Source organism: Nothobranchius furzeri, chromosome 9 (assembly GCF_043380555.1).
Source record: "Nothobranchius furzeri strain GRZ-AD chromosome 9, NfurGRZ-RIMD1, whole genome shotgun sequence".
In the NCBI taxonomy this organism is placed as follows: domain Eukaryota; kingdom Metazoa; phylum Chordata; class Actinopteri; order Cyprinodontiformes; family Nothobranchiidae; genus Nothobranchius; species Nothobranchius furzeri.
In genome coordinates this window covers 49,885,070-49,897,149 of record NC_091749.1, presented here as the reverse complement: position 1 = coordinate 49,897,149, position 12,080 = coordinate 49,885,070, and the positions used below count along the sequence as shown (strand labels likewise).

At 39.3% G+C, this 12,080-nt stretch overlaps 1 protein-coding gene across 2 annotated transcripts; it reads right to left on the bottom strand.

Moving 5' to 3' along the window:
* Nucleotides 1–2,067: 2,067 nt before the first annotated feature.
* On the bottom strand, nt 2,068–11,741 carry LOC107372345 (N-acetyllactosaminide alpha-1,3-galactosyltransferase). Of its 2 annotated transcripts, XM_054732218.2 has the most exons (6): nt 11,555–11,740; nt 10,503–10,571; nt 8,272–8,352; nt 8,068–8,157; nt 4,456–4,593; nt 2,068–3,831 (listed from the first exon to the last, which is right to left on the bottom strand). In XM_054732218.2, the coding sequence occupies exons 2-6, from the start codon at nt 10,544–10,546 to the stop codon at nt 3,147–3,149; spliced, it is 1,038 nt and encodes a 345-aa protein (XP_054588193.2). In that variant the 5' UTR covers nt 10,547–10,571; nt 11,555–11,740; the 3' UTR covers nt 2,068–3,146. The 2 variants fall into 2 exon arrangements, with proteins under 2 accessions (XP_054588193.2, XP_054588194.2); XM_054732219.2 differs by lacking the exon at nt 10,503–10,571 and having other exon boundaries at nt 11,555–11,741.
* Between the last annotated feature and the right edge of the window lie 339 nt (nt 11,742–12,080).

Sequence of the window (12,080 nt, the reverse complement as noted above, 5' to 3'; positions counted from 1 at the left end):
GATGAGGTCTGAGTTAGAAAGGTGGAGGTTTAACTGTCTTAGTTTCTGAATACTCTGATCATGGAACACGGTGGAACGATGACTGAGTGAAGAGCCGATGTGGCGTCTTCCATATATAGACATGGATGACGCAGGTGCAACGTGGAGGGAATCCCCGCGAGGGGCATGCTGGGTAATGGTCCGAGACAGAAGCCGGTCAGCTGGGAGAGCCCGGCCTGGGGGCTTGGACTCTGACACTTAGTTCCCTCTTCACCGCAACAGACCAGTTTAGTTTCCACATCACATCAGATCTCCTGCTCCCTCCTTCCCTTGCTCATGAGATACTTAAACTTTCCTCCATGACTCAGGGCCATAAATACCTGGACAACGCCCACGCAAATCTTTCTAAAAGTCTACAATGGGCAGTTCCCACCACACCTTCCACCTAGAAATTCTGTCTGGCTCTCCCAGGGAACAGGCAAGATTAGCTGCAGTAAGTCGAACTAAATGTGTTACATCATGTTCTTCAACTTTCAATATTCAACCATTTAAACCCCCAATTAAACTCTGTTTAAACCACCTCTCCCCTCACCTGATATTTGAACATTTCTCATCTATTGAATAAAATTGGATGAACACGATTCCTCCTGTGAAGAGAGTGACTCACATGAAGTGTAAAAATCTCAATCCTTAAATACACAATGAAGCTGGACAAGTGTTAGTGAGCTCCAGTATTATTTTAAATGATGTGATTGTTCTTCACTAAGGCCTGCAGGAAATGTTTTTTCTTTCTTCTTTGTCATGTCTCTTCCTGTTTTGGCTTGTGCAGATCAATCAGATGGCAACCTGTGCCAATGGCTCCGAAGGGAAAACGAACACCTGCATTGAGCTGCAAAGGTTGTGTTAATTGGATGTTGTTATAAAATATTTAATTTACATTATTTCTGGACTAGCAAATAGAGTTCACTTTATTTCAACATTGAATGTCACTGAACCTGTTTTGTGGAAAACGCCTATCTGTTGTACCATGACTTTGATGATTGATCGCCCAAATACAAAGGCCCAAACTCCTTGCTGCACTGAACTTAACACAAACCACACATCCGTTTCTGTTTGGGTTTGCTGTCCACATCTCTGAGGGTGTTGTTGGCTTTGAGTAAATGTTACTTTCGTCTGAGCCTACTCTAACCAAAACTAGAAACAAAGAAAAAAGAAAAAAGAAACTGAATGAACTATTCCTAAAGAGGTTTTCTGACCACCCCATATAAAGTGATCAGGAGTGTCTTTGCATTTGGTGGGAACAGGATGCCTTTTGTACTTTGAGCAAACTGAAAACCAGCAGTACAGATCTAGATGATTTCAAATTACAGTTCTGGAAATCCTGTTGATTTCTTGGCATGTTACATTTACATTTACATTAGACAATAAACCTTTCCCCAGAGGTCGTTGTGGCATGATGAGTCTGTTTGCTTGTGGGGTCATAAATTCCTGGTATGTTAAAATCAGGTTATGTAGCACATCATTTTTCCTTCTCACGAAACTAACAGATCTAAAGTTGCAGGAGTCCAAACCCAAAGCCACAACAAAGGCAACTAATGAAAACCAACACTGTTTAATCAGAGATAAACATAATTAAAATGGTTTTTGGCAATAAAATCAGAGTCAATTGTGAAGAGCGATAAAAAAATGTTATAAAGCTGGTTTAAAGCAACATCAATCTTAAAGACACAATCAATAAAAAGACAAAAAAACAACCCAAAAAGAAATAAGAATACATGTAGAGCATTACTTTACAGACACAGTCAACATATTAAACACATCTGTGAAACATAACTGAAGTTATTGTTTTATTGTATGACTCGTCCCTGAGATCCAACTTCAACCCATTTAATTTGCATTGCACATCAAAAATTCCTCCACGTTCTTTCACAACTCCACATACAAATTAGCGTTTCTACAACTAATATTTTCTTTCTTCATTTTTCAGAAAATATTTATCTCACTTTTTCATTTACACCCCACCCCCCACCCCCACCCCACCCCACTGTCTTTATGGGTGACCCCACAAGGAAAGTTGACCATTGAGCAGGATTGATGGTTTATCCCTTGAGGTCCACGTGACAGGGGTGAGGTGGTGCTCACTCCTCACCCCTGCCACATGGACCCACGGAATGAACAATCAACCCTGCTCAATGGTCAACTTTCCTCGCGGGGTCACACCCATTAGGCCAGTGGTTAAAGGTGTGGAAAACCTGCCTGAATCAACACAGTTGATTGTTAGACTTGTTGACATATTCACAAGATCTATAAACCAGTGCGATCATTCAGATACCTTTTGTGAGAACAACTGGTGTACTCAGAAAATACTCAGATGCGCCTGTTTCAGGAACTAGCAGATTGCCACATCTGACGAGAGCCTCAGACGACAGGATTTGGAGTCTTATTTCCTGATATTTGGACATCTCGCTGCAGACTGGATAACAACAAAGGAACCACCACTGACTCAATTTGCTTTGCACTGTTGATGTTTTAAATCCTCAAATAACACAAGCCAGGGGGAGTTCTGCTGTGTGGTGGAGTTACTCATGCTAATGGTTAGCTTCTATCATCCGAGATGTTCTCTGCTGTTTCCTGGACACTAAACCAACAGCACCCTTCCTCATCGTGAGTGAAGATGGGTGATTTCATGAATGCTAAGTGACAGTGTGACATAGATCTTTCAGGCCTTTCAAATCATAGCATTGTATGGTCTATTTTCTATCAGCAGGCAATGCAGGAGATAAGTAATGAAGACTGTTTTCATATTCAGCCTGCACGTTAGACTCTGAGTGACTGATTATAATCAGAAATAATAATTATAAAATAGTTTTTCAGTGTTCCACACCTTTACATTTTTCTGCCAAGGAAAATCAAAACTAATGTTTTCTTGGCACAGCTAATTCCATGCATTTGAAGACAATATTGGGAAAGTTCAAGTAGCACTCGCATACAATCCCAGCTTCAATAGGAAGGCCCACAGCCTCAGATCTGGTGGTTTTATACAAGTGCTTAAAGTTAAAACGTACCTGAGATACACTTACAGACACTTCCATTTCCAGGTATAAAGTAAACAATATGCCACCTCACAATTGTTCTCAAACTGTGTTTTCTGCTTCCTAACCATTCCACTAAGTACGAACTTTTTCATATTCCTTTGGCGCCCATACGAGACGTTTGATGAGTATGTCGCTTTCATCGTGGATAATCAAGTCCCAACAATACTCAGGGGAGAGCAACTTTGAGGGTTTGTGAAGCCAGAAGTATTTGTTGAGATGACTTTCATCATGCCACAAAGCCTCCACGTTATTCAGTTTATCCTCCATGATGTTCAGGTAGCAAAAATCTGCCAAGGCTTTCACGTTTTCACATGTTCCACCAAAGATGGCAGCATGGTAGTAGTAATCGCCTTGGTCCATGTACGCTTTGGATTTAGGATTCCGGTCATAGGTGAAGCTTTCTTTAGGAAGTCTGTAATAGTGGGCGTGGACCATAGCTACAGAATCTCCGAGAGCCTCAGAGCCAAATCTTGCCTTGAACTCCTGATCAACGTCGAAACAGAAAACGTAGGAGAATCTGTTCTGGAGCTCATTTTCTATTATTTCAGATATTGTCTTCATTCTCATCATAGAGATGTCCTGCCATCTGCTGTGCCTGTCCACACGGACAACTTTCAGGTTCCTCTGTGGACCAAGAGTAAAATTCAGGATGACCTGCTCTGGTAAATCTGTGAACACGTAATATGTTACTGGTAATCCCAACATGAAGTGGTTTTCTGCTGAGTACAGGAACTTGTGGAGGTAGGCATCCAGGTACCTTCAGTACAAATACAGACAAAACCAAAAGAATGTAAACGTTATTCATAAATTCATGTGATATTTTTTTAAAAACACCATGGAAGAATCAACTTTCTACATTTTTTTATGTCACAGTAGTAAATGTGTGTGAGCATTAACATCTGCATGCCTGTCAGTTAGCTAAAGTCAACCAGCTGAATGGTCTAGTGGTACGAGCGTCTGCCCTCAGACTGGGAGACTGTGGGCTAAAATCCATGGTTGGGTCATAACAAAGACTTTAAAAAATGGGACCCTAAAAAGCTTACTGCCCCCAAGGGATAAGTCAAATGTGTAGATGAATTTTACGCACTAGCGTGACAACTGGTGGGACTTGAACTTTAAACTTACAATTGCCTTCTCGGATCATCAAACAATGCCTCCTTGTGGTTCATTTTGCAAACAGGAAGTGCGGATGGAATAAGACTGGTAGGGGGTGACTTGTTCTTTTAGGGAGTTGGACTTTTACTTTTTATCCAATGGAAAGTAAAAACATTTTGAAATGTCTGCTTCCTTATTTTAATCAAAATAATTTAGCAAGCTGTTAGACAAAGTATGAACACCTTTGATTTAACTGCACAAAAATAAATCAACTTTTGAAACAAACCTTCCAACAGCAAACACCGTCATGGCCACACTTGTGTTTGCCTCCTTGTGTGTTCGGTCATAAAGATTGGCATCAAACATCAACTCCCACATAATTGGGGCATTCCAAGTAGTACGTGTCGGAACATTTGGTCTTGCCCTAAAATACAGAGAAAAGAAAGCGTCATCATGAAAGACCCTGTCTGAAATATCCATACGCCATTTAAGAGAAAACACTTATTTCAGAGGATTCTATTTGGTAAACTAACTTTTTAGCATTCCAGTTAAACCATTTAATGTAATTAATTTATGTTTGAAAATACAGTTAATCCAGTACATAGACGGAGCTACATCCCAGTCTCTGTCTTTAAAATTGTGGTTTACAATAGAACATGATAAAACTTGCTTTAGACTGATTTCTTAAGAGCTGCAACCTAATTTATTCCTAAGCTTACCTAAGCATTATGTTTGAACAAGGCATTGCCTAGAACACTTAGTAGTCATGTCTCCTCTAGAAGTATTAAAGAACAAAAATCATTTCTTAGGGATATCATGATGAAACTGCTTTTCAGGGAGGAGGCAGGACACAAGAACAGTACAAGTTTTGACAGCTCCTAAGCTCTGTGCATTCACACACTTATCACTTTTCTCCGCTGCCTGACTTCTCATAACCTGCTCTTTTATCTTGTTCACAACTTAAAGCACGAGCCACTTAATTAAAAAAAAAAATGAGTCAAATGCTTTTGGGTATAAATCTCTTAGTTGTCTGAGTGAAAAAAAAAAGATCTATGTTCACTCCGATTTCTTTGAAGTTGTGAGTCCATTTGGGCTCCTTAAAGTTTCTCTTGGATACACATCAGCTGTGACTATTGTAAACTTATAGCTGGGGACATTCTTCCTCAAAATGAGTAACCATTTCACTCTGTCAACGGTGTGCTAGGATCGCTCCACAAGACCCAGTAGTAAAATATCACTGATGCAGGAAACCTTAATGGCCGCTGTAACCTGTATAAAATGGCCCATGTTTGATATAGCTCATTCTAGAGTCCTGGAACCCCCCAAAGCGCTTTACAACACAATCATTGTCATTCACCCATTCACACACACATTCACACCTTGGTGGTGACATTGTAGCCACAGCTGCACTGGGGCACACTGACAGAGGTGAGTCTGCCATACGCAGATGGCACCGATCCTTCCTACCACCAGCAGCTGGCAAGATGGGTTAAATGTCCTGCCCAAGGACACAATGACAGCGACAGACTGAGCGGGGCTCGAACCTGCAACCTTCAAATTATGGGCACTTGACTCCTGTGTCACAATCACCCCGTATAAACCCCTGACAGTAATTGAGTGGTGAATTGCATGCAGAAACACTTAACTTTCTGCATATTTTTGCAACATTTTCAATCTGTCTTTGGTTCCCACTAAAATACAATTTGTAGAGTTGAAAACAAAATTTTTTTGGGTGTACCCCACCTGCTTGAGCAGAGATTGCTGGACATAGGCACCAGCCCTCCGCGACCCTGCTTGGACAAGTGAGTATAGAAAATGGATGGATGGATGGAGGGATGGATGGATGGATGACCAAAATATAGTTTAGGCACTGTAATAAATTATTGACATTTTTACATTAGGATCAAAAACATGACCAAACTCTTATCAAAATAAAGGCCAAATTTTATTTAGCAGAGCATCTAGTAAAAGTCTCACTGATAACCTTTGAATTAAAAACAAAAACAGAATTTGGGAGCACAAAAGAGTTTTCCTCCTTGGGTTATTCTTAAAATAGATTATTACTTTGATTATGTTTTTTCATCTTCAATTTGAAAATAACATTTTTTTCTTAACATTGTGTCTGTTTTGAAAACTGACAAAAAGTACTCTCCAATAAACGACTGAAATGAACCAATCTGAAACAATATTTTCATAGAACCGTGATATAATTTTTATAAGAAAAAACACACCCTTATGTCTGTTTAAATAATATCAGACTAACTTGCAGAAATTTCACTGTAATCTTGTGTGTGTGTGTGTGTGTGTGTGTGTGTGTGTGTGTGTGTGTGTGTGTGTGTGTGTGTGTGTGTGTGTGTGTGTGTGTGTGAGTGTGTGTGTGTGTGTGTGTGTGTGTGTCTGTCTGTGTCTGTGTGTGTGTGTGTGTGTGTGTGTGTGTGTGTGTGTGTGTGTGTGTGTGTGTGTGTGTGTGTGTGTGTGGTGATGTGGTCATAGGCTATATTTCCTCAGCAAGCTATGCAGGCACTTCGCAAAACTCAGCTCAGCAATTTCTGTAGCTGCATATGTGATCGCTAGAGTGAAGAAAACAAGAAGAGAGCCTACGATGAGGCAATGCAAAGCGTTCTTTCTGCTGAGTGTAGGATGGCAGGACGTTTAAGAGATGGCAGTTTTTTTTGTGTTACTCAATCATTTATATATTGCTCTGTAGGCATTAAATAACAAGCGACTGTCTAGCCTGAGGTAAGATCTGTTTAAGGAAGTGAGATTTCAAAGGGAATTGAAAGAGGAATTGTGTTTACCACCATCGTTAGTTGCTTTTCAAGCCTGACAAATCAATTTGGAAGGTTATTTTTGCAGACAATGCACAATTATGGCATCAAAACTGCAAAGAAAACCAAAAAATAAAACACATAATAGCTTTGTTTGTACAGACATCCAACAATGATCAAATACCCTGTATAACCAGCTCCAAACAGAAACCAGACACTGCACTGTTGCAGTTGGACAAAGGAGAGGCTTTTAACCAATTGTTGGGCATAGTCTCTCCGACGTGTCCTGGGTATTCCCTTGGGGTCCTCCCAGTTGGACGTGCCCAGAAAACCTCACCAGGGAGGCAACCAGGAGGCATCCTAAGTAGATGCCCAAGCCACCTCACCTGGCTCCTCTCAACGTGGAGGAGCAGCGTGTCTACTCCAAGCCCCTCCCAGATGACCGAGATTCTCACCCTAACTCTCAGGAAGAACCCAGCCACCGTGCTGAGAAAACTCCTTTTGGCCGCTTGTATCCGTGATCTTAAATGATAAATGTCCGGCATATATAAAGTGCTTTTCAGAGTCAGAGGACTACAAAGCATTTTACACTGTAGCGTATCATTCATCAATTCACACATACAGTTTTCTGATTACTGGAAAACCTGCCATAACTCCTGAGCTACTGCTTTCCTTAAATCAGAAATGGAAACTGTTGACAATCACACACACACACACACACACACACACACACACACACACACACACACACACACACACACACACACACACACACACACACACACACACACACACATATATAAGCTACTGACAGCTGGAAATCAGGCCGGCTCTACTGCTGATGCCTTTAAGCAACTGATTGCATTTAAATATTGAGTAATCTGGGTTGACTTTAGGATGCATGTGCAATGTAATACAACATTGTTTAACAGAAAATGAGTGTCTGCTGGTGCAGGGATTGAATTTGTTCAATGTCTCCCAGCAGACTCATTTTACAACCAAATGATAAATGGCCTGATTTTATTGAATTTTGCACAAATGACATGAGAGGGTAAATAAGTTTTTAGTTTAAACTGGATCTGAGAAGTGTACACTTGAAAGAAAATGCCTTCTTTCTTTGAAAATCTTACTGATAGTTGAGCGAGTCATCCAAGTTTACAATCGACACAGGTGTTGTCCTAACCGTCCCTGGCTGATCCACGACGATGTCATTTCTACTCCTATAAGGGAAAAGAAATGTAATTAAACTGGTCTTACAGGTTCTTGCAAATAACAGGTTTTGTTATGGGTGCTAAGATAGCTTTTTAAAGTCCACAAATGGTACTGGTACATACCTTGCATACAGAGACAGGAAACCTAAAACCAGCATGACACAACTGAGCGTTCCAGCAATCTTTTTTCCTTTGCCGTACCCACTGGAATCAAGCAGAGGACAATATAAGAGTAGTTCACTTCAGGTTATTATGTATGAGACAGAACAGGCAAAGAGTTATTAAGCCGTATTAGAGGTCCAACTAACTTTACTGAGCCTTATGGAGGTACTGTTTACTTGTGTGAACATTTCACATTTTGTTTGTTTGTTTTGAGATTTTAACTGCCAGTTAACACATTTGCAAGCGACTATCCCAAACCTTTACAGGTTTCTAGTGGAGTGGAAAATTATTTCTTTGATTAAGTTTAAATGATGAAGAACATGTCAAAAAGATATTATACTAAAGTGTTGTTGTATGCCATTGTTGGTCAACAGAAGATAACACACCTCTTCTTGTGTTGGGACTTTTTAAACAGAAGACTTTTAAAGTTCATCCAGTTTAGTTATATTTTTTGACCTGACACTTCCTTTATCATCCAGATTTCCAATTTTGTTAACACAAGTTGCACTGTATGTGATCATGGCAGGATAGGAGAACACAACTGCTATTAAGGCAATAATCAGCCAAGGTCCAAGGCAAACTCTTGACTTTCTCTCTACAAAAACCTTTGCTGAATTTTTAGACAATGTTGTGGTCATGTGATAAAGCCCGTTTTGGCCCCTATACCTTTCCATAGTCCTAAAACAATAAAGAAACAAAAATACCTCATCTAAATATATGTGTGGTATTGTACAAATAATTAAGGGTTTTTTCACAAATAGGAAAAGTTGTAAATTAAAAGTATGGAGTAGTAGAAATGGTGAATGACCTTTATTTCTAACGCATCTAAAAGAGTGTTGCATGTTTTTTCACTAAAATGTTTGAAAAGGACTACACTTGTTAGGTTAGCAATTGTTTGTGAGTGATTTCTGTGTAGTTGGTAATGCTCACCATATATTGCATCACCTCATTTCCATTTTCTACCGGCCATTTTGAATTTTATGCAAATCAAAGAAGGAATATCTTCCTGTTTTGTTGAAATTTACAGATTTGTTCTTTGATAATTTTACATTTTGTATGCAGTCACACGTGTAGTGTCTATGTACATATATAGCACTAGCCAACAACACTGTATGTTTAATTTTAATCTTGGCTTAATTAGTTATTTAATTTTAAATCTAAAAGAAATGAATGTTCCCATCAAATTCATTTTTGTTTGGTGGGCCATTCAGTGACATGTCTGATTATATATTTTATTTGCCAGGCGCCACCTTTTAGCATAGATTGGTTAGAGGAACCAGTAATTTAAATTAATAATATTCCAGCTGTCACTGAGCACATTTTTTCACAAAAAGGGAAATAGTCTTTGTTATGACCCGACCAGGAACTGAAACCTGATCTCCCAGTCTCAGGACAGACACACTACCACTAAGCCACTGGGGGGTTAGGCCAGGTGCATTGACATTGAGAAACACCCATTGATTCTGAAACAGTCTATTTGAGTGTGTGTGTGTGTGTTTTTTAAACATTATTTAGCTAATGAAATAAAATTTGGTCTGAAATTATAAACTTATCAGGTGAATTCATTGACCTTTGAATACAGCAGTTAAAAAGACTGGAGGCCATTCTAGTAGTGATGGACGTAATTTTGGGGGGGACATGTCCCCCCCCCCCCTTTTTTTTTTCCAAAGTCAAGTTTTGACCCCTGCACTTTTTACCATCCAAAAACAATATTACACTATATTAAACTGACACTGGTTGAGCTCTAGGACCAAGCGGAAAGCAACCGTTTGTGTTGAAGCCTGTTTCCCATTAGAGCATACTGTAAAGATACACCCCCACCCCCACCCCCGTGTCCCCCCCACTTCTAAAGTGAAAATTACATCCATGAGTGATGGTATGGTGGCAGTTCTAGAGGTAAAGCCAAGCAAAAGCTAAATGTAACACTCGATGGAATGTGTGTGGAACATGAGATTTCAAATGAGATGCAGACTTTAAAAATTAATTACTGTTTTTATTGTTTACTTTAATTTCAGGACATTTCTAAATCCAGTCACCAAAGTATTTTTCAAGTGGGACTTTCCTAATATGTTCTCCTTGAACCTTCATCAAAGTCAACATAGTTTGAGCAACTGACTTTTTTAAATATAGTTTTATAAATGCACCAAAACAATTTGTAAACTGCAGCCTTGATAACAATTGACATGCATTACCTCATGATTCTGAGAAAATGATTATTCCGGTTCCAAGCGAACATGCCCTTCAGTTGAGGAAAAGATGAACTGCAGATATATATATATATATATAGAGAGAGAGAGAGAGAGAGAGAGAGAGAGAGAGAGAGAGAGAGAGAGAGAGAGAGAGAGAGAGAGAGAGAGAGAGAGAGAGAGAGAGAGAGAGAGAGAGAGAGAGAGAGAGAGAGAGAGAGAGAGAGGGGGGGAAAAATAAAACACTCAAATTCACCCACACACACAGAAAAACCAGTTCTGTCAGCTTTACATTTGCAACTTTACAAACACCCATGGCACTTTGTTGGAAATAACCAATCTTCAAGGTTGCCACCTAACCTTTCTTCAGGGTGTTATTTTTCATTCAGTAACAAAAGATCTTGAAAATGAAAAAAGCGGATAATTTAAGAAATTATGCAAATAAAAAACAAACAAAAAAAAACGTTTCTATAAATTATATTGCTCTTAGTTTATTCGACTTTTGCCATTAATTTGATCAGATTTTCTTTACATTTTAAATTTAAGAGCAAAAACATGAGGAGAAAACAACAATCAGAAATACCGTGTTTAAAAAGCTCGTGTTTACAGAGATTATGAGACCATATGTGAGAGCTGGATGACAGATAACCACATTTGATAATAAGCTTCTTATCATAGTTCAAGTGACATTTAGAAGTTGAGGAAATTATTTCCTATTCAGTCCAACACACAAAATCTTCATCGAATAAAAAGGTAATTAAAAGAATGTAATTGCACACAATTATGGCAGAAAAAAGTAATTTTAGAAAGTTATAAACGTAAAAAATGAAAAGCTTTAATAAAGAAAGGCAATAATTTACTAAGAAAGAAGGAATCTAAAAAAACGAACAGCAGGTTTGCGTAAAAACGGAGCGCAAGAAGGAACCTAGATGACTTTTTTACAAACATCTCTTCGAATGAAGAGAAAATAATTGGAGTAAAACCAGATAATTTTAAGTAAATACTAGTAAAACAACCCCTGCATTTGCCTAGGATAAAAACTTCAAATATTTGCTCACCTGCAAGATGGAGAAACAACTCAGCTCAAGCTCCACACTAATCCATTTGGGATGAAACAAAAACAAAAAGCTTTAGGGGAGTTTTTAAATCATTTATATAGAGCTCTGTGCGACTGAACGGTCAACCCCCTCAGCGAGCACTGGGAAGTGAAGAGGAGTCGCGCGCACAGGCTCCTCCGAGCCCAACCCTTATGAGCGGCTCAACCAAATGAGATCATGTGCTTTTCCACCTCATCTCCTATGAGACGCGATAGCTGTTTATTTTTTTCCCGTTATTTTCCTGCCCCCCCCCCCCCCCCCCCCCAATAACTAATTATGAGTTGCTTATTGGGAAACTTGTTCAGCACATATTGGCAAATCCTCCTCATTTCCAAATTAAATAAAAAGCACCAACTTGGGCTGTTTCAACGGAACTATAATCCAAAATCAAAATTTCAGAGCTTCTGACCATTGTTCCTCAGGAAACACCCCAAAGCGGTTTTGGGCTTCACACATGCATGCTCCTGTCTCAGCTGCTTCTTCCTTT

What these genes read in the sequence shown, in the direction of transcription:
- LOC107372345 (XM_054732218.2), bottom strand. Translation starts at nt 10,546, where the DNA reads ATGTTCGCTTGGAACCGGAATAATCATTTTCTCAGAATCATGAG. An exon ending in TTCCTGTCTCTGTATGCAAG is followed by an intron (nt 8,158 to 8,271) that starts GTATGTACCAGT and finishes TTTCCCTTATAG; the next exon opens with GAGTAGAAATGACATCGTCG. An exon ending in ACGGTGTTTGCTGTTGGAAG is followed by an intron (nt 3,832 to 4,455) that starts GTTTGTTTCAAA and finishes TTTGTACTGAAG; the next exon opens with GTACCTGGATGCCTACCTCC.